General features: G+C 39.6%; 1 protein-coding gene and 1 non-coding gene across 2 annotated transcripts; both read right to left on the bottom strand.

The window, feature by feature from the left end:
• Nucleotides 1-222: 222 nt before the first annotated feature.
• On the bottom strand, nt 223-27,302 carry LOC122557736 (eukaryotic translation initiation factor 4 gamma 2-like). Its single transcript, XM_043705681.1, has 21 exons — nt 27,192-27,302; nt 26,553-26,618; nt 24,361-24,429; nt 17,299-17,401; nt 14,613-14,747; nt 14,447-14,513; nt 14,216-14,367; nt 12,252-12,362; nt 11,566-11,649; nt 11,376-11,474; nt 11,151-11,292; nt 10,877-11,037; nt 9,671-9,784; nt 9,116-9,244; nt 8,474-8,572; nt 7,600-7,815; nt 4,916-5,174; nt 4,286-4,490; nt 3,535-3,740; nt 3,229-3,350; nt 223-3,048 (listed from the first exon to the last, which is right to left on the bottom strand). The coding sequence occupies exons 7-21, from the start codon at nt 14,297-14,299 to the stop codon at nt 2,980-2,982; spliced, it is 2,100 nt and encodes a 699-aa protein (XP_043561616.1). The 5' UTR covers nt 14,300-14,367; nt 14,447-14,513; nt 14,613-14,747; nt 17,299-17,401; nt 24,361-24,429; nt 26,553-26,618; nt 27,192-27,302; the 3' UTR covers nt 223-2,979.
• On the bottom strand, nt 9,402-9,638 carry LOC122558152. Its single transcript, XR_006314053.1, has one exon. It is a non-coding gene; the product is annotated as a small nucleolar RNA SNORD97 (small nucleolar RNA).
• Nucleotides 27,303-27,818: the final 516 nt, after the last annotated feature.

Genomic DNA, 27,818 nt, shown 5'->3' with positions numbered 1-27,818 from the left:
CTTCAAATATCCAGAATTGACTCAGCTAAGGTTAAATCACTATATTTAGACAAATTAATTGCTCCAAACTGAAATAGATACTCCAACCATGAACTTCACCAAAAGAGTTTTTCTTCAACCTACTCACTCCTAACTGGATGTCAAATTGTTACTCTGGTCAGAAAGTTCAGGCTAAGGTGCTCAATACTGTAATTAATTAAAAAAAAAGTCCAAAAAAGTGAATCACAGCACATCCAGTTTTATTTGCATTGATAAAACCTTAACACTGGGTCAGAAAGCATTTCTGCTACAAAAAGTTTAAAACTGAAATATGGCTTGTCACAAGGAACCAACCTGTAATTACAAACTATTCAAAAGGAACTTAAGTAGCCCAGCCTCATGGTTGTGTCAATTGAGAAATCATGCTCAAATTTCATCTTAAAAACAAAGATTTAGATCCTTTTATGCGCTTTATAAAGCCAATTATAATTCTCCAATCAGATTAACAATTTAAAATAATTTGACTGCCTGAAAGCTTTAATCCAGATACTATGTAGTATCAACTGTGGGTAAGTGCTCAGCTATAAACTTAAAGTGCACTTTTAAAAATAGATTCTAATGTTTTGCACAATAGGTTAAAGAAAGCTGTTTTGATACATTTAAGTCAGTTTTCCAAATTTAGTCCAAATTGATTTGATCAATAAAATTGACAGCAGAACAAGCTAGGGTCAAGGGGCTGACTGATTCCAGTGTAAAGAAGATCTACAATAGGAACAAAGACTTTAAAACTCAAACATGGTTAAATCACCTTGAGGAGACAAGATTCCTCCTGCCTCATGATTAATGTCTCCTAAACAAAAATCAGTGGGTTTGCCTTCAGCCATCATTACAATAATTTCACTTTTTTTTTTGAAAGATTACAAATACAGTATGGATCTTGTCACAAAAAGCAGGAATGACTATAGTCTGGTGACAGAGAAAATACAATTGCTTATGCAAATGAGCTCAGAGGTATTTTCATATAGATTTGACCTAGATGATATTCAAAAGGAATCAATCAGTCATGAAAACCAGGCATGTATTTCAAAAAAAACAAAAGTCAAGCCTTGGAAGAATTTTAAGATAGATGCCTGGATAACTGATGGACAAAAAAAGAAAAAAGGCAGCAATACTGCACCATTAAAGTCAATGGAATTCTTTACATCTCCTGCATACAGCTGCTTATTTCAACTTCAACCTCATTCTCATCTCCAGAGTGCAAAATGGCAGCAGTGTAGTCAGAACTATCATGCAGTCTGCTATTTGGCTAAAATTCAGGTCCTTACCAAAATCTCATTCCTAAAAAGTTAGTCTTTAAAATGAGTAAGTGATTGAATGCTAGATTTATCTCAACTGTCAAGGCAGTTAGTTCCATTGTATGCAGTGCAGACATTAAATTTTTGCTCAATGCTGCCTCCTGTTATCTTTAAAGACTTAACAAGTAATGAAACTTAGACTTCATTTCATATTTGACCCTTGACTCAAAGGCATCAGGCTGGGCTTTCCACCTCTGTTTAAAAAGACATAAACAGAGATCCATTCTTATCAATCAAGTGGGATGTGTGCTTAGTGGCAAGTGAGTTCTTCAAATTTTAAAAACATTTAAATTTTGGATGAAAGACCAAGTTTGAAACTGGTATTAACCAAATAGAAATAGAACACATCAGGAAATCACCCTGACTTATTCTAGCCTCGGTAGGAAAACCAAAGTTGGAAAGCGTATACACTGCATATTAAGTAATAGGCAATTCTTCTATGTATCAATCTAGCATATCAAAATAATAAAGTCAGTAATAACAAAGCTATGTGCATTAACCTAATGAAATGCAGTTTATTCAGCATGTACGAGTCATGTCTGCTGCCACAAGAGGCTAATGAGCCCACCTCTTCAGCAAGCATTTAGTTCCTTACATTAAGGCTGTATCAAAGAAAGATTGAGCACCATTTATATTTACGACCATTTTTGAGTGATTGTACATATCATGCAATAACCACAGCAGTATGAAGCTCAGCATAAACAGACACTCCAAATTTCTAACCAAAGGCAAACAGACAAGCTGGTTCTTTGTTGCTAAAAGCTGGCACCCCATTAATGTTACCAACTTCAAACAAAAATCAACAGGAAAAGACATCAAGTATCACAATGTTTATTATAGATACAAGTTACTTGTACAAAATCAGGGCAAGTGAACAAGTAGTGAACACAAATTGATAAATTAAGTAGGCTTCATTTTGTTACCATCATGTAAAAGGGGTCCAAAGGAAAAAAAGGTTAGTTCCATTAATCTCAGCATTGAAGTTCTCTCCCTCCCCATGTTATCCAAGCACTTTAATGTCGTTTACCATGTCACAAGTGAAGCTTTATGCAGGTAAACTAGAGATTAAAGACTTGTGCATATGCCAAAGCTGTGGGATTTAAGCATCACTAACCCGGGCACACACCTTAAAACAAAGCCCAATAGTGGAGGTAGAAATTTAGGCAAATTAAATGTTACAGCTGCAACCCACTGATTACAGATTCCAATTTATTTAGGTTTTTTTTTTAAAAACAATCCAAGGGAAGAAATCAAATATTGCAACGACTCAAGTATTTTGCTGAGCAAAGTGCATTTCTACAGTGTCTTGGTGTTACTATTCAGTTTGTAAAAATCAACCAATGTAGAACAGCAGCCAACAGCATTTTCTTCATTATAACTACTGCTTGCACTGAGTAAATTTAGGATTCAGTTATTGCATGCTTTTCATAGGTCATGAAGTTGCCTAAAAAGGTACTGTAATCTTAAGATTCAATGGTACACTACACTTAAGACATAAACTAAGGTTATGAAGAAGAAATGAGCCATGAACATGCTCCTGCGCTAAATACTGCAAACAGTGGAATGAATCTCTGCAGTGGTTGGACGAACGCAGTTACATCACAGCAACAGTATATTTGCACTATTTTAAGGCTTTGGCCGGTTTTCAGTCACCTTCCTCTTCCTCAGACTCCTCCTCTTCTGCAGTTTCCAGCCAGGTTAGCCACTGATTCACCTGCAAGATCAAATCAGGTTTAAGTCAAAACAAAAAAAGCTCCAAATTTAAATCTACACCAGTGTCCATTGTGTAATTTAGCATCAGCTCCAAATCAGTCAGCAAAATGTACATAAATTGGTCATGAGTTTGAGTGTTATCTCTCCTCTGAAGGTTTAGCTTAGAAATCTTTTCAGTTACCTGGAATAAAGCTTTGCCTTTTCCTGGGAATTCCTGGCTGATATCCTCTTTCCATGCTAAGAAGGCTTCCTCTTCTATTATTTCCATGTCATAAAAGTTCACAAAAAAGCGCAGTAACATACCTAGAAGCAAGAAGCAGTTCACCAGTTAACATTTTAGTGAGCAGAACAATTTAAACCAAAATGTTCAAACTAGGGACCTGTAGCTATAAATTTCTGCTTTGTCCAAAACTGGCTGAAAAAAAGGGAAAGTTCAAAATAACTTTTGAACAGATCAAGTTCAGACTTTCATTACACAGAATCTTACCTTTAGGGAAGTTGTGATTATAGCAGTGCACCTGCAATGCATACAAGGCGCTAACCTGCAGCTCAGTGTGGTCATGCAGGAACTTCTGCATTACTGGCTTAAAGGACAAGAGTAGCTGCTTCTCCAGTTCCAACATTTCTTTGGAAGGAACACTTGTTGGGTCACTAGTTTCAGCAGGAGCCATCTTTGAAATGTGTTGCAGGAAGCTAAAACAGTAGGTTAGGAACAATTAGTGGAGCACAGCATTAGTCAGTCAGTCAGTCAGTCAATCAAGTCAACAATGACTACAAATATAGAATTTTGCACATTGTTCTAGTCATAGTCCAGCCATACCAGTCCTCAATCCAAAAATCCTACGTCAGATTTCAGTAGCTGCCCAAAAGAGCAAGCCATAAATACATCCTATTGTTTCAGATACAAAAAATGAATGAAAATGTGTTTCAGAGAATACATTCAGAATATTTTAGTTCAATTTCATTCAAAATAAAGGAAACAGATACAGAGATACACCTAAATTGGGGGGAGATTGCATAACATTGAAAATGTTCATGACAAGTTCAGTACTCTTATCAGAGGGAAGATATCATGGATGAGGGGCAAGGAATTCTGGTTTTAAAAAAAAGGACATTACCCAAGCCAAAAAACACAATTAAAAATTGGCCGCTCTATCATACTTCTCCATCCCAGAAGTGGGAGTGTAAGGTGGAGGCAGTAAGTTTCAGGACAGACCAACTTATTGCCATGCACATACCTGGTTAAGAGAATATTGACAAATCCTTTATCTGTATGTAATTTGGGAGAAATGTTATCCTTGATCCACTTATAAATGGCTTGAGGGGATGGGTCATTTTTGATCTGTTCTGCCAACTCTTTCTCCAATTTTAGTAGTGGGAATAAGAAACTGAGTCCTTTCCCCTCCAGAATCTCCAACATGCGATCCTTATTTTGGTCAATCTCTGAGAGAAGACAAAAAAAAACTCGACAACCAAAGTACAGTTTGGGAAGTTAAAGACCAGCAACCAAAGCTTTTAATTAAGCAGCATATTGACAACATTCAAGTCACATGTACCTTTTTAGGTACTTGTAATTAAAAAGCCAAAAATAGCAAAGCTATGCAGAGTAATGCCAGAGATGGGTTTAATAAACCCAACTGATAACTACAAAACAACTCATCTAAGACTTTCCGCAATAATCCTAATAAACCTTCATTTCAGTTTTCCAATGAAAGCTTCACTTTGGGCAAAGGAAGTTACAGTAAAAGTCAAATTTCATTGCTTTTCATGCAACAGGGTAGAATACTGACTCAGTTCCAAAACATCACCCCCCGAATTAAAGAAAGTTGATTTATTTTCCCATTTACAAGGATACCCAAAGCACACACCTGGCAACATCTTCTGCATGTTGACCTTGCTCTGTTGAAAGAGGTCAGTCAGCCACTCTCGATCCTTTAATTTGGCAAGCTGCTGTAGACAAAGCAGGAATAAGGGGAAGTGGGTTCCATTCTCAAAGGGCTGGGCAAGCTCCATGAGGGTCACAAGTTCAGAGATGACAGCACGTGCTGCAAACTGGGCCAAGTACGATTTCACCAGAGGGATATCCCCCTCCAGCTTGGGGCACTGCTCCAATACATTCAGGAAAGCCTGCAATGGAAAGTCATGGGAATTTACAGCTTGTAATAAAATCACAAAACAAATTAATCTAAAAATAATCCAACCAGTTAATAATACACCCAAAATAGCTTACTAAAGCTAATTACACATTGCAAAAGACAAAAAATTTTTTACAAAATGACCCTGCATAGGAGCCAATCCTTCAGAATTTGAAAAAAGATAGATGATATGGATACGAGAAAATAATAGTTGCCATATTTAACCAAGTAAATATAATTTGCTTTGCTTTCTTACAATTCCTTTCTCTTCCTCCAGTTCCATTTAGACTCTGCCTGAACCAAATCAAAACTTTAAACAGCAGACCTCGAGTTAAGAGAGTAGAGGATTCCCAAATGAGTAGGAGACTCATGATATGGAAGCTAGAGAACTTGGGGAAAATAGTGATATCTTGAAAAATGTCCATTGTGGTGCTGGATAAATCCTTGGGACCAGATCAGGTGTACCCTAGAACTCTGTGGGAAGCTATAGAAGTGACTCAAGGCCTCTTGCTGACGTATTTGCATCATCGATTGTCACTGATGAATTGCAAGAAGACTGGAGGTTGACTAACACGGTACCACTATTTAAGAAAGGTGGTAAGGAAAAGCCAGGGAACTACAGATTGGCAAGCATGACAATAGTGGCAGATAAGTTTTTGGAGGGGATCCTGGAAGGACAGGATTTGCATCTATTTAGAAAAGGCAAAGACTGATTAAGGATAGTCAACATGGCTTTGAGCATGGAAAATAGTGTCACTAACCTAATTGAGTTTTTTTGAAGTAAAAGAGGGTTTATGAAGGCAGAATGCAGTCTGCAGTAAGGTGTTTAACAAGGTTCCTCAAGGTAGACTTGTCAGCAAGGTTACATCACATGGAATATAGGAAGTACCAGCCACTTGATTAAAGAATTGGCTCGATGCTAAGAGACAGGGTGATGGAGGGTTGCTTCTCAGAGTGGAGGCCTGAGTGCACCAGTGTGCCACAAAGATTGGTGCTGGGTCCACTTTGTCATTCATGCAAGTGATTTGGATATGAACATAGGGAATATAGAGTCATAGAGATGTACAGCATGGAACAGACCCTTCGGTCCAATCCGTTCATGCCGACCAGATATCCCAACCCAATCTAGTCCCATATCCCTCCAAACCCTTCCTATTCATATACCCATCCAGATGCCTTTTATTATAGAAAGCAAATTTGCAAAGAACACCAGAACTAGAGGTGTACTGTACAGCAAAGGATGTTACCTCAGCACACAACGAGATATTGATCAGATGGGCTGGTGCCAAGGAGTGGCAGATGGAGTTTAATTCAGATAAATGAGGAGGTACTGCATTTTGGGAAAACAAATCAGAGCAGGACTTATATACTTAATGGTAAGGTCCTAGGGAGTGTTGCTGAACAAACAGACCTTGGAGTGCAGATTCATAGCTCCTTAGAAGTGGAGTCGTAAGTAGACATTAGTGATGGCGACGTTTGGTATACTTACCTTTACTAGTCAGAATACTGGCTGCTAAGTTTGCAGACGATACCAAAATTGGAGATATAGTAAACAGCAAAGTAGTACAACAAAATCTTGATCAGATAGGCCAATGGGCTGAGGAGTGGCAGATGGAGTTTAATTTAGATAAATGAGAGATGCTGCATTTTGGAAAGGCAAATCCAAGCAGGATCTGCACACCTAATGGGAAGGTCCTGGAGAGAGTGTTGCTGAACAAAGACCTTGGAGTGCAGGTTCATAGCTTCTTGAAAGAACTATCGCAGGTATACAGGATAATGAAGGTGGTGTTTGGTATGCTTTCTTTTATTGATTACAGCATTGAGTATACAATTTGAGAGCTCATGTTGCACCTGTACAAGGACATTTGTTAGGCCACTTTGGGAATATGCATTCAGTTCTGGTCTCCTTGCTGTAGGATGCAAAAAAGATTTACAAGGATGTCACCAGGGTTTGAATTAGAGAGGCTGAATAGGCTGCAGCTACTTTCCCTAGAGCAGAGGCTGAGGAGTGACCTTAGAAGTTTATAAAATCACGAGGAGCACAGATAGGGTGAATAGCATAGTCCTTTCCCAAGGATAGGAAAGTCCAAAACTATACAGCATAGGTGTTTGGGGGGGGGGGGGGGAATATTTAAAAAAGGGGCCCAAGGGACTTTTTTTTCAATGCAGATGTACTACTTGTACAGAAGAAGGAGTTGCTAGAGGCTGGTACAATTACAACATTTAAAAAAGGCATCTGGATGAGTACATGAATAGGAATGGTTTGGAGGGATTTGGGACAAATACTATGAAATGGGATTATATTGATTTAGGATATCTAGCTGGCATGGACAGCTTGGACTGAAGGGTCTGTTTCCATGCTGCACAGCTCTATCACTCCAAGAGACTTCAGCCCTTTAGACTTTAAGTGTACTTACTTGCATGAAGTTTTCACCAGTTACAAGCCCCTCCTGTCTGAGTGCATTTATCAGAGTACTGGCTTGTTCTTTATCCTCATCAGAGCGATCCAGAGTGTACACAATCATCTTGCTCAACATTTCTGGCAGAAAAGGCTTTGGTGCCTTCATCTCCTTCACTCCATTGACAGCATCTTTAATGTTAAGATTCGTCAGGTACTCAGTTAAGATAGTTTCCTACAGAAAGAATTCCAAATGTGAAATGTAAAGAAAACTTAAGCTGCAGGATGAAATCATGGAATGGTATTCTTGTTTGTTATAGAGAGGGGAAGACAGAACTAAAAACCTAGTGCAGCATCACCAGCAATGACAACATTTAGAAGTCTAGCTGGTCTGTCACATTCGTATTAGTTTTCAGGACCAGTGTATTTTGACTGTGCAAGGTCAGGGCAAATAAAAGAAAACTGCTTTAGAAACTCAGGAGTTCTGACAGTGTCTGCAGAGAGAAAGAATTAATATGGAATCCGGTCATCCTTCAGAACAGACATAGCTAGGAAAAAAAGTGGTATTCATATTGAGGACTGGGGTGGGAGTGAGAAAGGAACTAGTGGAAAGGTTAAGATATTGCAAAAGCAAGAGAAGAAAGGAAAAAAAGTTAGGTAAGGAATGGATGAAAGTAAGTCAAAGAAGGGGAAAAAAGCTTACATTGAGGACAATGAGGTGGCGAAAGTGGTTTGGCTAAAGCAGCCCAGGTCAAAGTCTAGGGTGTACAGGCGGGACAAAAAGGGCATGGAACAGAGTGTTCAGGCTCTAAACCTAATGAGCTCAATATTTAGGCTGCAGGGAAATCTCACCGCTTCCTATTCAAAAACAAGTAGACATTCAAGCTACTCACCGTCAGTTTCATCAATTCTTCTTTGGAAGGTGCTTTCTTGTTCTTCACAGGCTTCTCCTGAATCAAGGGTGGATTGGTTTTGAGACCTAGTTGAGGGGGCTAACAGGCAATATACAATTATATTTTTTTTTGCAAGAACTGAATAGTAAAGAATTATGGTAACTCAAAAACTGCATGTTAACAATCAGAAGGCATATCAAAAGCCCCATTTTGAAACTGTTCAAGATCTTAATACTAAATTGGTTCATAACAGAAATGGAGTAGGCTGTATAGCCTCAAGCTCCCACTTCCATTTAGCAAGATCATAACTGACCTCCAGCCTCCATTCCACTTTCCATCAAGTCTCCATATCTTATGATCAACCCACACAATCCAAAGTCTGTCTCAAATATACTTAAAACTTTCACAGCGTCTAGGTTCAAGAACTCCAAAGAAGAGTTTTTGAACCCACTGAAGAAATTTATCTTCAGGAACCAATTCCTTATCCTGCAATTGTGATCCCTAATTTCACATCTTTCTAAAATTGAGAAAAAGGCTTATTTAGCCAGTCAGGTCTCCTGTTGTTTCTTCAATGAAGAGATATGATGTACTCAAGTAACAGGAAAGTTGATAGAAAAAAGGTTTTAGCGGAACAAACTGTACCTGCCCCAGTGGTGGCGTTTGTGTTCGAGGAGGCTGTGCACTTGGTGGTATCATAGTTGGTGTTTGTGGTTGAAGCTTGTGCACTAGATTTTTATTCAGCAAAAACGACTGTGCAGGCCTCAAACTGATCTACAAATGGAAGATATAAACATTAATGTCAATAATCACTTACAATACACAAGTTAGTACCGCATGCAAATAAGTAGCACTTTGGTTTAATACTGTTTAAATACAAATCCAAAATATCTGAAGAACAGATGGTTATTTTGCCTGGTTCAAACTGTGGCTGCCCTCATTTTTCAATCACGCTCATAGGACACTGGCCAGCTATCCATAAAAGTTATATTAGAGGAGCAGAGAGTAGTGAAGAGAAAAAGAGAGGAAAAGAGGAAAAAAAAGATAAAGAAAGAGAAAGGGGGCAAAAGAAATTGATAAGTGGTGGCAGTTAAGGTGGGGCAAGTGGAAAGAATAGCCTGCCAGATTAGTCCTCGCAATAACGCGTCATTCCTTAATCATTGGGCACCGAACCATTGAATATGTCCAGATTCAGATTACCTCATCTGCATTGATCTGTCCTTTCTTTATGAACCGAGGAGGCATGCCCTTGGATTGTGTTGGTTGCTGGGATGAGTGTCCCTGGTTTTGTCCATGGTAATGCTGGTTCTGTCCCTGTAATAGAACACTGTCACTTCCTTGTGCCAACACTACCTGCTGCCAGGCTCAGCTTTAAACAGGACAAACACACTCAACTAGAAGTTGAGTAGGTCCTGGATCCTGGTCCACTCCTTCCAATAGAGCTTTGTTTGGACATCAGCAACTAGAGTCCAGAAGTTGGCTTTCAGAGACGAGCTACCCCAAACAGGAGGTATTCAAACTGAATCTACAAAGCAGCATGAAAGCAAGGACAGCCTCAAACATGTACTCCACAACACCACAGCTGCCCTACAACCAGTGAAGTCAGTACTTTACTGCTCATCAAGGTGGCTTGCATAAGTTCATCTCGGCTAAGAGTCTCCATTCAAAACTAAAATTACTTCTCTAAGAACAGTCCAATAATTTCGAGATTCCAATCATGTACCAGCTTCCTCAGAAACATTAATCCTACCTTTGCTTTCCAGATACTAAGTTTTCCCTGGATGTTTTATTTCACCTTGCATATCCTTGGCATATGCCCTTTAAAACACACAAGAAAAGCAGAATTGCAAATGCACCAGATCAATTAATCTCCAGACTCAATGCGGTCTTGCACGTGTTGGAACAGTTGCTCAAGATACTTCAGCCTAAAATATTACCTTAACACTTCAAGAGCAACAAAGCTGCACTCTCCACATTTATTGCGTTGTCCTAAACAGATGACAACGATTCAGCCTTACATTGGTTAAGCCATCATTTAGGTATACCTCAACTCATACCAGAGCCTGGTCTTTAACCACGTCTTCAAATTCACATGGCCCATAATTAAACAAACATGTTCCTCAGATTCCAGTGGGAGGGGAAAAGCCAGCAATCCAAAAGTGCTTTTAAAATTTTAATTATATCCACCTCTACACAGCATCAGGGTTTAATCATTTGCAGCGTCCCATATTAATACCAAGAGGCATGCCTCAAATTCCACAGAAAACCATTCTCCATTCTGAATTACTGGAATAGGCAGTGCCCAAAATTAAATGCTGGTATGGTAGGCAATGCAATCCATTAAAGTAGTAGTAAAATGAGCTATTAGCCATCTTTTCGAAAGGACGTATGTATTTTATTTCTCACCTGATTAGATTTAAGGAAAGACTTGCTTCCCATTTCCCCAAATTGCGACTGAGGTGGTACATGCCCACCATGCCCATTAAAAAGTTGGTTGGAACGATGACGCCCCATGGTAGGAGAGAATCTGTCTTGAATTACACCTGGACCAGTACCAATTCCACTACCTTTATAAAAAAAAAGGTAAATTTAGTTTTGATTTTCTAAAATCCTCAGATGCAACAGGGTTAATAATTCAATCCTACAACACGGATGTTGAAATCCAAAAATCAATACCTACCTGGCATTTGTCCAAACATATCAGCAAGCCCTCCAAGTGGATCTCTATCAAATTTCCTTCCTGGTGATATAAAAGGACCCTCCAGAAAGAAGTCATTCCTCATTCCTTGAGCCATAGCTGGTGGAATGAAAACGCCCAAATCCTGTAGGCAACAGAAGTTGGAGTTAGTCACATAATGCACCCAACATTCAACAATTCCAAGTTTTGAACTATCCAAAAACCCACCTTTACTGCATCTTGACGAATCTGGTTTATCGTCTTTGGTCCATTGTCAATAAAAGCCTTGCGAGGAACCCAGCGGTGCTCACGCAACTCCACAGTATCCTATTCAAGATGTGGAAAGGATGTTAGCTATATTCAAGTTAGCTTTAAAAAGCACGTTTTGAAAAAGGCAGAAAATAAAAAAAAAAGTTACCTGCAGCAGGAAACGAATCCTAGCTGGCAATTCCTTATTTTGCATCAAGGAACGCATCCGGGCAAAGTACTGATCCATTAGAGACTAGGAGGGGCAGAAAGTTAAACTATTTATCACAAAGTCAAACTACAGTCGTTGTGCTTGAAATACTAATGTTGACGGTGAATACTTCAATGCATTTAATTTTTTACTCAAAACATCTTTCAAAAAAAAAAAGCTGAACAATACAAGGACACTAAATGAAGGTCACAGACATTCACAAGCACAAGTTCTTTACAAAGCATAACTAATTGCTATGCTGGTATTTGTATTTACTAAAATTGCAGCCAAGATCACAGAAACACTAATTTAATATATACAATCAATCAATAAGTTCACTCCCCGCCCCCCCCCCCCAAATTGAAAGACCTGAATTGATTTACAGCTAGAGTATGAGCCTAGAATCAGAATGTCTCACACTGACCAAGAAGCCCCAAAATGAAACTTGCTTCAGATATTTATTCTTCATCCCCAGCCCAAGATCAATCCAAAATTTCACAATTCCTCATTCCCATCTGCAATCCTAGAAGGACTACATAATTAGTATACTAGGCTAGCAACAGCAATTGAACTGAACAAATTAGTATCCTTAAAATACCCGTTTCTGAAACAAATGGCATGCACAAACCACGGAGAACAAACTTTACCTTGGCCTTTTCATGGTCTAGTCTAGGTCCTACTGTCCTCATTATCTGACAGAGGCACTCCAAATCCTCCCCCATATCCTTAAGTTGGATTCTCTTCTTCTTTTCCAAAAGCTAAAATTAAAAAAATATTTACAACTGACCAAAATGCAAACAATGAAATCTTAAAACCAAGAAAATTGCATTTGTATGGCAGATCTTAATGCATCATGACTAATACCAACTGAAGTCAATAATTCATTAGTGGCGAATATGCAGAAACTGGAGAATGTTACAAAGGGAGGTTAAAAATATTAACCATGGGTACCAAGTGATCAGAAGCCTTGCTTGCAAGGAACAAAAATGAAGTGCATAATAAAATACTCCTGTGAAGTGACTCATGAAAGGAGAATCAGAACTTGGACAGGGAGGGCTTCAGCAAGAATACAAATATTGTTAAAGACACTCAGCAGTAGATTAAACAAGGCTGAGGTTAGGCTGGCCGATTCTCAGTTTGGGGAAGACCGAAGAGTTGACAGCAAAACATAAGTCAGTTTTAGCTCTTATTTTAGGAGGAAGTTTCAACAGAAATGGATGTTAGTCAGTCAATCTATTCAATGAGTAGCATTGGGCAATATACATGTTGTGGAAGCAGCTAATGCTGGCACATGGGCGAGAAAGAGGTGGCAACTGATAGTAGTTCAACACACAAACCCCATGCCAGATTGCAGAGCAATATATTTCGACTTAGTTGAATTGGATAAAGCAGAAAGGAGCATCTCATGGCCCAACATTTCAACTCCCCTCCCACTCTGCCGAGGACATGGAGGTCCTGGGCCTCCTTCACCGCCGCTCCCTCACCACCAGATGCCTGGAGGAAGAACGCCTCATCTTCCGCCTTGGAACACTTCAACCCCAGGGCATCAATGTGGACTTCAAGATTCCTCATTTCCCCTTCCCCCACCTCACCCTGGTTCTAAACTTCCAGCTCAGCACTGTCCCCATGACTTGTCCTAGCTCCTTTTCCACCTATCCACTCCACCCTCTCCTCCCTGACCTATCACCTTCATCCCCTCCCCCACTCACCCATTGTACTCTATGCTACTTTCTCCCCACCCCCACCCTCCTCTAGCTTATCTCTCCAAGCTCACTGCCTTTATTCCTGATGAAGGGCTTTTGCCCGAAACGTCGATTTCGAAGCTCCTTGGATGCTGCCTGAACTGCTGTGCTCTTCCAGCACCACTAATCCAGAATACAATTCTAGTAGTTAAATATATGCCAAAGCTTATTCCCATTGAAAGGCAATGCTGATGAACAGGATGGGTATCTGCTGCTTTGTTCAGGAAAAAAAAAGTGAACAGGCTGTTGTCAGAAGATATGAAAACCATAGCAAAGTAAGAAAATGTTCACTTACACCCACTTAAATAGTATTACGTAATCACTCCATATTTTAGGTAGTATCCTCACTAGATAATAGATTGCTTGAAGCTGGTTTCCCCCACTATTCTCCAGTATCAGCTGCACTCTAAAATGTGCAGGAAGACTTTCAGATTTCCTCCCAGAAGATAGAACATACACCAACAGGATCAAGAACAGCTTCTTCCCTGCTGTTATTAGACTGAAGAATAGACTAAATTCAAATCATGTTGATCTTGCTCTGTAAAATATATACCTCGTTCGAAGTATCCTATGATTTGTTTGCTATGAGCTGTCTGTACCACTTGGGAAAAAGCTTTTCACAGTACTTAGGTACACTGGACTACAATAAATCACAAAAAAATCTCTACCCAGATGCTCTAGTTACTTACTATTCCATTGCATTTCCATCTGATAAGCACCATGTGCAATCAAAACTGACTTCAATACTTCCAAATACTTGATTCAAATAACAGATTTTTCCCTTCATTGAGTTTTGCCATTAAACCAAGCTTCAAAAAGGTCTTATGAAACTATATAACAGATGGTCAGCAACACAAAAGCCCACTTACTGTTTTGATGCACTTATGAAGGATAGATTCGTGGATAAGATCAAGTTTGCCAAGCTCTCCAATGAATTTGATGTTGCCCAGCATTTTGATCTTGGCAATAGCCCGTTGCTCTTCCTCTTCATTTGAGAGAGGGCTATCATGCTTGTCATAGACTAAAAACAAAACAAAGACAAAATTTAAAGATTTCACCAACTTGCACAAAGATTAAAAAAAGATTTATACGATACTTACTATCGACATTTCTGGTACGATTTTCAAATTCATCTTGAAGCTTTGAAATTAAAAGGCGTCTGAATGTCTGAAGTGGGAACAAAGGATGGATCGGTGGGTTGTATTTCAATATCAGTACACAAAAACTGAAACCAACCGATATAAAAGATTAGCAGATGCTGCTTACCGTACTTTGCTTGTGGTGTTGCAGCAAACCCTCTGGAGTTGGGCCATCAAAGTTGGGAGCATCCTCTGCTAGACGCAGACATAACTGAGCATACAGTGAGCTATACTTGGGCTCTTCAAGGGCTTTGTCTACAATCTGCAGTAGAAATTCCAAGTAGAGGCATCTTTAAGTGCTGGGCCACGATAAATCAAAATAGGATTTTCTCTTAACCTAATACTTACGCCAGTTTACCTACATTTACAGGTTAGTTAGAAAGATTGAATATTGTAATAGTTGAACACAAAAGGGAGATATGGCAAAGATAGGCGACCACAAGGTCTTAAGGCGACAGATCGTGGAGTGGATTGGATTGCATATAATATTCAAATTCCTGGGATGTCAAGAAGGTTCCAGTGGATTTAAAAAGGGCCTTATTGAAAAAGGGAGGCAGAAACTAGGAAACTACAGACCAGTTAGTTGAACTTGAGGGGTTGGGAAATTGTTATAATCAGAGAGGTAATAACAGGGCATTTGAAAGTCAAAACAATCTAGGACTAACATGATTTTAAGGGTAAATCATATTTGATTAATTTGTTAGTTCAAATATTGAAGTGGGTAATGAGGATCCTGCAGAGCACAAGAGGTATAGTTAGTAAGTTTGCAAATAACACCAAAACTGGAGGTGTAGTGGGCAGCCAAGGAAGTTACCTCAGATTACAATGGGATCTTGATCAGATGGGCCAATGGGCTAAGTGGCAGATGGAGTTTCAGAAAAATGAGGTGCTGCATTTTGGGAAAACAAATCTTAGCAGGACTTATACACTGAATGGTAAGGTCCTAGGGGTTGTTTCTGAACAGAGACGCCTTGGAGTACAGGTTCATAGCTCCTTGAAAGTGGAGTCGTAGGTAGATAGGATAGTGAAGGCGACGTTTGCAATGCTTGACTTTATTGGTCAGAATAGGAGTACAGGAGTTGGGGAGGTCATGTTGCAGCTGTACAGAACACTAGTTAGCATCGGTTAGGCCACTTTTGGAATATTGCGTGCAATTCTGGTCTCCCTCCCATTGGAAGGATGTTGTGAAACCTGAAAGGGTTCAGAAAAGATTTACAAGGATGTTGTCATGGTTGGAGGATTGGAGCTATAGGGAGAGGCTGAATAGGCTGGGGCTGTTTTCTCTGGAGCATTGAAGGCTGAGGGGTGACGTTATAGAGGTTTATAAAATCATGAGGGGCATTCATAGGATGAAGAGAAATTCTTTTCCCTGGGGTGGGGAGTCCAGAACTAGAGGACATAGGTTTAGGGTGAGAGGGGAATGATATAAATAAAAAGAGACCTAAGAGGCAATTTTTTCTTGCAGAAAGCCTGCGCGTATGCAATGAGCTGCCAGAGAAAGTGGTGGAGGTTAGTACAATTGCAATATTTAAAAGGCATTTGGATGGGTATGAACAGGAAGGGTTTGGAGGGATATGGGCCGGGTGCTGGCAGGCAGGACTAGTTTGGGGTGGGATATCTGGTTAGCATGGATGGATTGGACCAAAGGGTCGGTTTCCATGCTGTAGATCTCTATGACTTGTATTGTACATCCATCAGGCAATGATAAGGATGCCATAAAAGGGTTTATACAAGATCACGGAGTTGAATAATTATTTAACATGGATAGAAACAGAATCAGGATAAATCGGGTATTTTTCTGGTTGACAGGATAACCGGTGGTGCGCCAGAGTTCAGTCCTCTGGCTCCAACTGTATGCAATCTACATCAATGACTCAGATGTAGCAATAGAATGTATTTTAGCAGACAAGACTAAAAATATGTGGGAAAGTTGCAATAAAGAAACAAGATATTCACAAATGGATATTCACAGATTAGGGGCATTCGAAAGGTGAAGTTTAATATGGACAAATGTGTAAGGTTATTTGGGGGTGAAGATAACTGGGGGTCAGGATGAGGGAGAGAGGGATAATGTTGCATTGAAGGTGTTTCACTGGATTGATCGATTCCAGAGAAGGAGGGTGCGGCTTCGGAGAACCAGTAGTTTAGGCTATACACTAGAATTCAGAAGAATGACTGAAACTCTAATGGACATACAAGATGCGCAAGGATTGGAACATTGGACAAAGAAAGTTTCTTCTCGTGGGGCAATCTAAAATGGGGAACCATAGTTTTAGGCTAAGAGGTAGCAGATTTTTAAAAAAATGCATGAATTTGGCATTTACCCCAGTCTAGAGTGCTGTGAATACCAGGCCAAAGTAAATTTAAAGGAGGTGGACAGAATTTTAATTCTTAAATGGGATAAAAGATTCTGCAGATTGAGCAGGAGAAGTACAGCAAAGGTGAAGATGAGAGCGGACATGATTGTATGAAGTGGCATAGCAGACTCTGAAGGCTGAACTGCCTACATCTGCTCCTGGCTGTGCAAGTACACCAATTCTCCAAATTCATGTTCTACAATGATTTTCTGGTAAGATTCCCACTTCAGAATGGAGAACACATTCAATTCATGGACCACATGGAGAAAAAAAATATGCATTTATAAAGGGAAGCTGGACAACAAGGAATGTGAGAAGGGATGAAACAAGAAAAGATCAATGGAGGAGAGATGTCATATGCATAAACATCAGCTGAACTAATTAGGCCAAAATCCTCTTGCTGTGCTCTAACATTTTGATGAAAACATATTGAAATTACTATTAGAAATAGCTCACCAATAAAATGATCCCTTTTAGGACCAGTTTAGAGTCTACACCCACATTGAGGAGCTCAAGGCATAGCTTGTCAAACTTCTCTGGAGTAAGCTTGTTCAAAATGCTAAAAGAGAAAGGATGTTGATGATTAGTGCCTCAGGCTTTAATTTCAACCTTCAATGTTTAAACCTGGGGAAGAGAACATCCATTAATCTGCTTAATGAAATAATCTCAAAATTAGAACACTGCAACATAAATACCAAAACTACTTTTAATTACAAATTACTGGAAATGCAGACAGTTGAATTATCAGAAACACAACAGTGAAAACAACCAGTACTGCTTTTGTACTTAAAATGCTGGAAACAAAGCTGACCTGAAATGTGATTTTTGGTGTAGGCCAAAAACATTCTGGCCATAAACAATTCTTCATTTAAGGCATGGAAAGAAGACCATATCTGGCATTAGTCAACAGAAAAGGATTCATTCTAGAATTCTGTAACACTGTGGGGTTAACAGGCTATTAACAATGCCTCGTTTTCCCAAACTCCAGTTTAAGATTAGAATCAGTAAAACGTTTAATATCTCTATGGAGACTTAGCTGGGATTGAAGCAAAGGTAAGTGCAGGTCAACCTTCTCGCCAAGTCTACTTCACAATAGCTGCCAGACTATGCCCTCAGGAACTTTTCAAATTTTTCTTAATAGTGATATTAATTTTTAAAACAGACCCATTTTAAACAATTGCATCAAAAAACATCAAGGCAACATGAACTGAACACTACAAAAGCAATTCCATATAAACAGATTTCAAACTGTACAAAAACAATACTATAAAAGCAGAAGCAAACAATACAGAAGAAACTCCGCAATCTGGCAACAGTGTGGTGTGATTTAATGTTCTGAGGTCATACAGATACTACTAGACCTGAGGGTCTCCAGCATTCCCTGCATTTTTTTGCAGGTTTCCAGAATCAACAATTTTATACCCATTAAAAACCTGGTTTTAAAACGTCATTTACTCAACAGAAAGTGTTAGGTACCTGTAACTGAATTTGTTGTCAGGCAAAACAAGTTCACAGATTACCAAAAGGGCTGAAAATGTGTTGCTGGAAAAGCGCAGCAGGTCAGGCAGCATCCAGGGAACAGGAGAATCGACGTTTCGGGCATAAGCCCTTCTTTAGGAATGATTCCTGAAGAAGGGCTTATGCCCGAAATGTCGATTCTCCTCCCTGGATGCTGCCTGACCTGCTGCGCTGTTCCAGCAACACATTTTCAGCTCTGATCTCCAGCATCTGCAGACCTCACTTTCTCCTCAAAGATTACCAAAAGGTACAAACAACTGAAGTGTCTACTCAATGACAAAAATGTAAATAGGCACATGCACATCTTTGCTAACATTTCAGGAATGAGGATATCAATTTTAAATCCTCAGACACATTGGTGTACATTGTATTTGACAATTCTGGGAGAAATACAACTGCTACTCATTAACCACTCAGGAATTACACATCAAACAAACCATTCTTGGGTTTCAATAGCTGAACAAATTCATTAATCAGCCCAAGAATGGATGCTTCAGTCAGCTAGATCAGTGCAGACAAAAACCATTCAATGTTGAAATCAACCTGCTACTCTAATGGCATGGTTTTTGAAAGATACTAAGAATCAGGAAATTGCCTCAATACAAAAATCTTGTACTTCCAAATGTTACCCCTGCTCATTTATCTATGCAATGTGATATTTGCCAGGTTTCCTGCACTGCAAAAGGACCACATTATGTAACTCATTAAGGACCTTGCAACAAGTCAATATTGTTTAAGACCAGCAAAAGAGAATACAAAAGTTACACTAAACTCCAAGAACAGCAACGCAGGAAGAAGCAGATAATCTGACAACAGCATAAACATTGGTCAGAATACCCAGTTTAATTGCCCTGCTCAAATGCAATCTTTCACAACTGGAGTCAGTTGCAATCTGGAACCTATTGCTGATTTTAGATGTACAAATGCTACTGAAAAGTCATACCTGAAAGAATACATCACCTAAACGAACAACAGAATTTTCAGAGCACAATTCATTTATAGGTGACCAGCATTGTATGGTACATGAGGACTAAGTATCAGAGCATCTCGAAACTCTGCATAACAGTCCAGGTTGAGCACTGGCCATTGAAGAAATACCGTTAGCTCTAAGCAAACTTCAGCGAGTTGAGACTAGACAATCCAGGTGACCAAATGCATCCCCAGGCAGATCCAGTTTTCTCAACTCAGATAGCTAGTTATCAGAAACAATGGAATACACTTCAAAGACTCAGTAAGCTCATGCATCAGCAGGTGCTTAGCTAATGGATGATTTTTCTCCCAAAATGAGAACTGGTTCACGAAGCCTTCAGTCACACAAATTTCATGGTGAGGCAACAGGATAAGACAACATAAAAGCCAACCTCAAAATGTCAAATGTTTGGCATTCTTAAGAGTGTTCAGTCTAAATAGTCTTGCAAGGGACAGAGACAGGGTAAAAGTAATGGGTAATTGAAAGCTGCATGAACCATGCAATAACTGTTGCCAGACCTGCCACTTAGGTCATGCTATACTGCAAAAACATCACCAAGACAGTAGCTGCTCATGCAACTTGATGCAAATATCAGAATTAGGACTGACAGGAACATCTAAAATTGTGTTAATAACTATCAGAAAGGTATTCCTGTGTTTTTGCTCAACAAAAAAAGTCTCAAAACATCTATCCTTTCCATTCTCACGAAATGGGCTGACTACACTTGAACACAACTAGGATCAGGAGTAAGCAATTCAGCCCTTGAACCTGCACTGCCATTTAGTACAATCATAGCCAATCTCATGTTGGCCTCAACTCCACATTCCTGCCCACTCCCCATAACTAAATACTTCAACATCCACTGTACTCTGAGGCAATGAATGGCCCTTAGAGAAAAGTAATTCCTCACTGGTTTTAAAATCTGCCTGCCTTTAACCCAAATCTGACCTCTCATTTAAGTTGCCCCACAGGTGTAAACATCTGATTTGTCAACTTCTTTACCATCTTATAAACCACAAAATGGATCTTCTGTCCTTCTAAACTCAAGTACAGGCCTCAGCTGCTCAATCTCACCATCTCTGAAGAATTAATCCAGTATATATCTTCCGAGCTGCCTCCAATGCAATTCCATCCTTCCAGTAAACAGCCAAATTGTAAGCAGTATTCCAAATGCAGTCTCAAGCCTTTTAAAGTTGCAACAATTTCCTTTTGTACCCCATTCTTTTAAGCAATAAATCCCAAAATTCGATTTTCCCTCCTTATGCAGGTCTGAGTCGTATTAGCAGCCTAACTCATACAACAGGTTAACCAACTCCCTCTGGATTAAAGCATTTTGAAGTTTCACCCCATTTAAAAGTTGTCTTTTCATTCTTCAAATAAAAGAGGTAACCTCAACTATCCATGCTAAACTCCACTTTAATTGTGGCCCATTCACCTGATCTAGGAGAAAGTGAGGACTAAGATACCAGAGATCAGAGTCCAGAATGTGGTGCTGGAAAAGCACAGGTCAAGCAGCAGCATTGACATTTTGGGCAAAAAACCCCTCATCAGGAACGAGGCCTCATTCGTGATGAAGAGCTTTTGCCCAAAATATTGATTCTCTTGCTCACTGAATGCTGCCTGACCTGCAGTTTTTTTTCCAGCACCACATTCACCTGATCTACCCATTTCTGGAATCCTTATTTCTTCATTGCAGCTTACTTTCCTATTTTAGCGTCACCTGCAAATTTAGGTGAACTACAATCTATTCTGGGGTCCAAGTCATTAAACTGTAATGAATTTGGGCCCCAAGGACTGAACCCTGGGGCATCCAGAGTCATACTGCACAGAAACAGACCCTTCAGTCCAATTTGGTAAAAACAATGACTGCAGATGCTGGAAACCAGATTCTGGATCAGTGGTGCTGGAAGAGCACAGCAATTCAGGCAGCATCCTGTCTTCGGATGCTGCCTGTATTGCTGTGCTCTTCCAGCACCACTGATCCACCTTCAGTCCAATTTGTCCATGCCAAAAGCAAGTTTCTTAAACTCAACTCCCAAGTGGCAGGGTTTGGCCCATATTCCTATACAACCTTTCTTGTTGACTTACTATCCAAAAATGTCTTTTCGATGTTGTGACTGTACCTGCATCTACCACTTCCTCTGGCAATAGATTCCACATACAAATCAAAATCAAAAAGGTTTGAAAACAAAGGAACCCAAGAGATAACTTTGTCCTCTCACCTTAAACCTATGCTTTCTAGTTTTGAACTCCCCAAACCTAGGAAAGAATCTTGACTTCTGCTATTCACCTTATCTTTGCCCCTCATGATTTTATACACTAAAAGAAAGGACACCCCTCAACCTCCTATGCTCCAGTGAAAAAGTCCCAACCTTTTAGTCCATTTTTGTACCTCATACCCTCCATTCCCAGCAATATCCTAGTAAATCCTTTCTGAACCCTCTAACTTAATATTCTTCCGATAGCAGGGCAACCAGAACTGCACTGTACTCTAAAAGTGCCCTCATCAACATCCTATATAATCACAACATGGTTTCCCAACTCCTATGTTCAAAACGGTCAGAGCAATGAAGGCAAGCACACTAAGCAGCTGAACCATCCCATCCACCTATGACCTGAACCCCTATGTCTCTGGTTAACACTGCCCAGGGACCTACCATTAACTGTCCTGCCCTTGATTGATTTACTAATATGCAATACTTCATTTATCCAAATTAAGCTCCATTTACCATTCCTTAGCCAACCTTAGTTACAGCTTGCCAACAAAAGATCCATTTATCCCAACTTCGCTTTCCATTGGTCAATCCTCTCATTCAAAAGAATGAATTACACCTAACCCAACGTGACATGTTTTTTAAATTGCACTTTGTCAAATGCCTTCTGGTAGTTCAGATATATTACAGCTACACGACCCCCGTTACCACCTTTGCTTGTTACATCTGAGGAAATCAGTGAAGTATGATTAACCCTTTATAAAACCATGCTGACTAGATTACCTCCACTTTCCAAATGACTAATTTCTCTCTTAAATAATGAAATCTAATAATTTCCCAATGACTGATATTAAACTGATCGGTTTCCTTCTTTCTGCTCCTCTCCCTTTTTAAATGTTGTGATGTTAACCGGAACCTTGCTCTAATCCAGGGAATTTCTGAATATAAATTATCCTCTCAATATCTGAAGTCAGTTCTGGTCAGACCCCAAGATGTAGGCCACTAGGCCCTGGGGACTTATCTGCCTTCAATCCTGATAGTTTGCTCAGTACTTTTTCCCTAGGTGATGGCATTGCATTAAGTTTCTGCACTACTGGGTACTATTGGTGGTTTCAGAGTCTCCCACCATGAAAACTAAAGCAAAATATTGAGTTAGTATCTGCATATTTATGCTCCCCACCACCAACTCCCCAGTCTGCCATTGAAGGGACCAACATTCACTTCAGCTACTCTTTCTTTCACCATCAATAAGACAACACTACAGGTACATTATTGCCCAAATGTATATCAAGGTGACAACCTGCAACAACAAGACAAAGTGACTACGCCTGACTGACCCAAGTACAACTGTTGCAGATTATATTGTACTTTGGAGTTGCCAAAAAGCTTCAACTGCCAAGACAATTAAATTGGACTCACTTAGAGACACTTCATATACTTTCTATCGTCACTGTCAAAGAGGAATTCTACAAAATAGAAACCTCATGGAATCCAATTAGAGTAATTTTGCAGCAAGAACCACAAAAAAAATTCATTTTCTTGATAGTTTACTGTGGATAGCTTTAAATTTGTTACATTAAAATAATATTTTGGATTTTGAAAACTGGTAGTCCCAGGCTTCAATCTTATGTAAAGCCCTAAAGTACTTTAAGCCAAGAGAACTCACCTGCACGTGACTACAATCAACCAGAATACAACATGGAATACAATAATGTAATGCGCAACTTACAAGTACCAAAGGAGGCTTCAGAATAATTCACTCAGCTACTGTAGATAAAGGTAAAATGATTACTCTACATAAGCTAAAACAAAAAAATGGCCCAGCCACTTGTAGTCATCCAGGTGGTGTCCAAGAGAAGCCATGCAATTTAATTCATACAGAAACAAATCAGCAACTTACTTATAAGCTATTAAATAAAAAAAAAAAATCATTCCCTGGTCACTTTCAAATGGACCATAACCTTCAAGGAAGCGAAACAAATATAGAACCTGACCATGTCAACTGAAGGACTGCAATTTATTAAAAACATTGCTTAAAACGTTCTGTAATTAGACATTTCATAATTAATACCAGAGTCAAATTTCAGAAGGTTCTTCCACCACCTAAACAGGAGGGCGTAGAGAAATGGAATTGAAGTAGGCTCTGCTCACGATGTTTCTGCACATCACTAGAGAAAGATTTAAAAAGTAGCCACACAAGAAAATAACTTCCATCCAAGAAAATCACCTTCCATCCATGAAAAAGCTCAATTAGAATTTGATGACAAGTTGACATTTTATATAAAATTTGAAGAACATGGCTCAAGCACCACTAACCTGTCAACACTAACCTTCTTTATAAAACACTAGTTTCAATTGTGAATTGTTCAGAAAGAACTGTCTAACCTACCTAATTTTCCACAAGACCTCCTCTGAACTGACTCCAAGAATATCCCCCCCCCCCCCCAATTATGTCCCATAGCAAGACTGGTCTTATATTGACCTTCTCTGCAATAAAGACCAACACAGGTTGCTGTGATAATTTTGTAATTAAATTAACCCAGTGCAATCTACGTTTGGGCCTAAATAAATCCAGTTTGGGTTCATCCTATTTCATAGATCAGAAATATTGAAGGTGAAAATAAAGGATGTAAAGTGCCATTCCTAGGTTCCTCACACAATTTTTTTTTTTAAAAAACCAAGAGAGGGGGCAGCACTCAGTTCTGTACGGTTGAAAGCCATTTGGCAGTGAGGTGACTTACCTGTCACATGGTAGGGATACAGTAGCCATTCTGCCCCAAGGGCCTACTTCAACATTCAATTTAAATCATAACTTACCCTCTGACTTTCCTGAAGATTCCATCTTGTCGTTCTTTCTCATTCAAGGAGTTGGCATCTCGTTTAGTGCTTCATGAACGAACCCATCTCTGTACGCTAGGTCCTGGGGTTTCCCCCAGGATCCGGCTGTAGAGAGATAGGAACAAAGTCTATAGCAACTGTTCAATATAATTGTTACCTCATCTATGCATTATTTGAGAATGTAAAAAGCTTAGTCAATAAGAGATATAGTTCAGTTAGGCTACAACTTCAGCACGCCACAAAATAAAGTTCAGATTCAACTGGTTTTTGCTAAGCTGGGTCAGTCATGTCAATTCAGAAGCCTTTCTGTCCCCAACAACTTCCTGCCAGAAAAAGCAAACCGGCACAGGGATGCACAACTGAAGACAAATAACTTGAGATTTGGCCCAGAAATTGGCAGACTTGTGGAAAAAGTACAGTAGAAGTGGGCTGATTGCTGATTCAGTGAAAGAGCAATCACTCCACAGGCAAAATGGCAGCCATCCACGCAACATGCTTCTTCGTACTGGTATTAAAAGAGGGACAGAATTTGAAAAGCTATTAAATCTGTTTCTGGAACAAACTACAGTGTTGTGCCCTACACAAAAAGACATGATACCTTAACATTTAGCTGTTGCAGATATTTAATAGATATTAGTTACACAAGTTAATTTATTTTGATGAACAATTTCATATTTGAACACAAAATTTAGTTTGATATAAAATATAACCAAAATGCAGCTGGAACACAACATGTGGAACTATTTCAAGGACAGTAGGGTAGATGATATAAAGCTTTAAAAACAAAAGAGGAAGAAGCGTTGGCACAGTGGTTAGCACTGCTGCCTCACAGCGCTAGAGACCCGGGTTCAATTCCCGCCTCAGGCAACTGTGGGTGTGTGGAGTTTGCACATTCTCCCAGTGTCTGCATGGGTTTCCTCCGGGTGCTCCGGTTTCCTCTCACAACACAAAAGTGTGCAGGTTAGGTGAACTGGCCATGCTAAATTGCCCGCAGTGTTAGGTGAAGGGGTAAATGTAGGGGAATAGGTGTGGGTGGGTTGCTCTTCGGAGGGTCGGTGTGGACTTGTTGGGCCGAAGGGCCTGCTCCCACACTAAGAAATCTAATCTAGAGGTATTGAAGAGAACTCCAGAGCTTAGGTGGTTGACAGCACAACCAATAGAGCAAGAGCAGCTGTTTAACGTGTCACTTCTACCAGATACAACAGAAAGTAAAAACAAGACAGCACTCCTCAAAGACAGAGGGTGCTAAGTGGACAGCACAGACCACACACTTGTGTATCAAAGTGAAAAACAAAAAGAATTGCTGATGCTTGAAATCAAACAACAGCAAATACTGGAAAATCCTAGCAGGTCTGACAGCATCTGAGAGCGAAATCATACTTAACTTGTCAGGTCATGATCTTTCTTCAGAAATTCTGAACAATCTGTGGCCTTGAAATGCTAACAAATTTCTCTCCACAGATGCTGCCAAACCTGCTGAGATTTTCCAGCAATTTCTGCTTCCGCTACAACCAAAATTAATAATGCCCAACTAGCAAAAATGGAAAAGTATTCAAGAATTATAGGATATTTAAAAAGGCATTTGGATAGGTGTATGATTAGGGTGGGTTTAGAGGGATATGGGCCAAGTGCTGGCAAATGGGACTACATTAGTTTGGGATATCTGGTCAGCATGGACATGTTGGAATAAAGGGTCTGTTTCCATGCTGTACACCTCTATGACTATGACTGGTAGTAGTTAAAATACTGGGAGAGAATGTCATGGAGGGGCTTGAAGGTAAGATGACAATACTGAAAAATCAGTTTTATCAGAAAACAGTGAAAAGAGACTCATGAATGCCTGAAAAGTCTACATGATAACTGAGCAAAAGGGAGGCCAGGGCTGTTTAGGAATAACGAAGTCAAAATAAGACACGGATGAGGGTTTCAACAAGTGCGTTAGGTGACTTTAAGAGGTAAAAATAATCTATAGATATTGCCTTTTGGGCATCCGTACATGCATTTATGGACAATGCAATTAATTATACAAGCTCAGAGTTAAACAGGGGAGTATGGAAGGAAATTTTGTCAGGGTAGGGCAGGCTTAGATGTGCCAAAATCAACCTCTTGTTTCAAAGAATGTAGATAGGAATCTAACATTTTAATAGCCCTTTCCGAGAATTGATAGATACCTATTGCTGGCAGTCTTGGGATAGTGCTGAGGCGCACCCCTACCTCCTCCTCCGCCCGAAGAAGCACTAGAAAGACAAGAAAATGTGTCAGTTTTTGTAAGTTTTGTTTGAATTAACACCTTAGCTTAACTGCCACTCATGCTAGGACACTTTACATTTGAAAGATCAATACAGCATTTAAGGTCTCATGTAATTCTCAGCACCGGTTCCTGCAGACTTGTCAAAAAAAAAAGGATGCAATACTCAAAGCCAGTACTTAGGTCACTGGAGCCCATAAATATCTACTTAAGCCAAATGCCATTACCACCACAAGGCACAACTTTAAGACTTTGCTACAGAATGTGACAGGAAGGGATCAGTCATGATATGCAGAAATGTCCTTTCATTACGTTACCATAAATGATCAATGACATGAAAGCTCAGTAAACAAAGCCACAAGAAACTGTCCACTATTCACTTTCTAGCTTGTCTACTATGCGATCTTGAGCAGGAATTAAGAACCTGTCAAAGTCAACAGTGGTCAGGTTTTAAATCAAGTGATTTCTATGGTACTGACTAATCCACTAAAAGCACAAAACAACTTTTGTTTGCAAAAACTAAAACCATTTACTCATAAGCAAATCAAAGCTATATAGATACCTGAAACGAGAAGCAACCCCTTCTGCAATCACACTCTCCACTTTGGCGGCTTGACACAACGAAAAACTTCCAAAAGAAGATTTTTTAAAAAAAGGGAAGGGTGGGGAAATGAGTTACCTAGGAGAGAAAATAAAAACAATTACCACACCCTGCTCAATTTAAGTACAAGCAAAGTCAAACTCCACCCACCCCACCGCACAAAAATATGATTGTTCCGGCTAAACAGGGGAAATGCAGAAAAATATGGCCAGCTTTTGACTGAGTCAATGACGCAAGGCAATTACAACAGGATTATTTCTCAATCTACAGATAGGAGGATCTTAATAGCAGAACTAGAAATACAGGTTGACAAAGCAAAAAGGATAATGTGGATTGGGGGGGTGGGGGCACAAGAAAGAAAAGATTCAGGATTGGAGACAAACCAACAGAAAAAGTTTTAAAGCCATTCACCTCAATAACCCTAAACAGTGAAAGCAATCAAGGAGCTGGAAGAGGTGACAACAGGGAATCGAGAAAGCAAAGAGTCTAGATCAAGACTATTTGAAGAAAGCCTAGAGAAGGATAGTGGGCTCACAGAAAACAATAAGGGTGTTGAGGCACCCCCTCCCCAAACAACTTCATGAAACT

The sequence above is a fragment of the Chiloscyllium plagiosum genome, chromosome 16 (genome assembly GCF_004010195.1).
Source record: "Chiloscyllium plagiosum isolate BGI_BamShark_2017 chromosome 16, ASM401019v2, whole genome shotgun sequence".
In the NCBI taxonomy this organism is placed as follows: domain Eukaryota; kingdom Metazoa; phylum Chordata; class Chondrichthyes; order Orectolobiformes; family Hemiscylliidae; genus Chiloscyllium; species Chiloscyllium plagiosum.
This window is presented reverse-complemented; position numbering and strand designations above follow the sequence as displayed.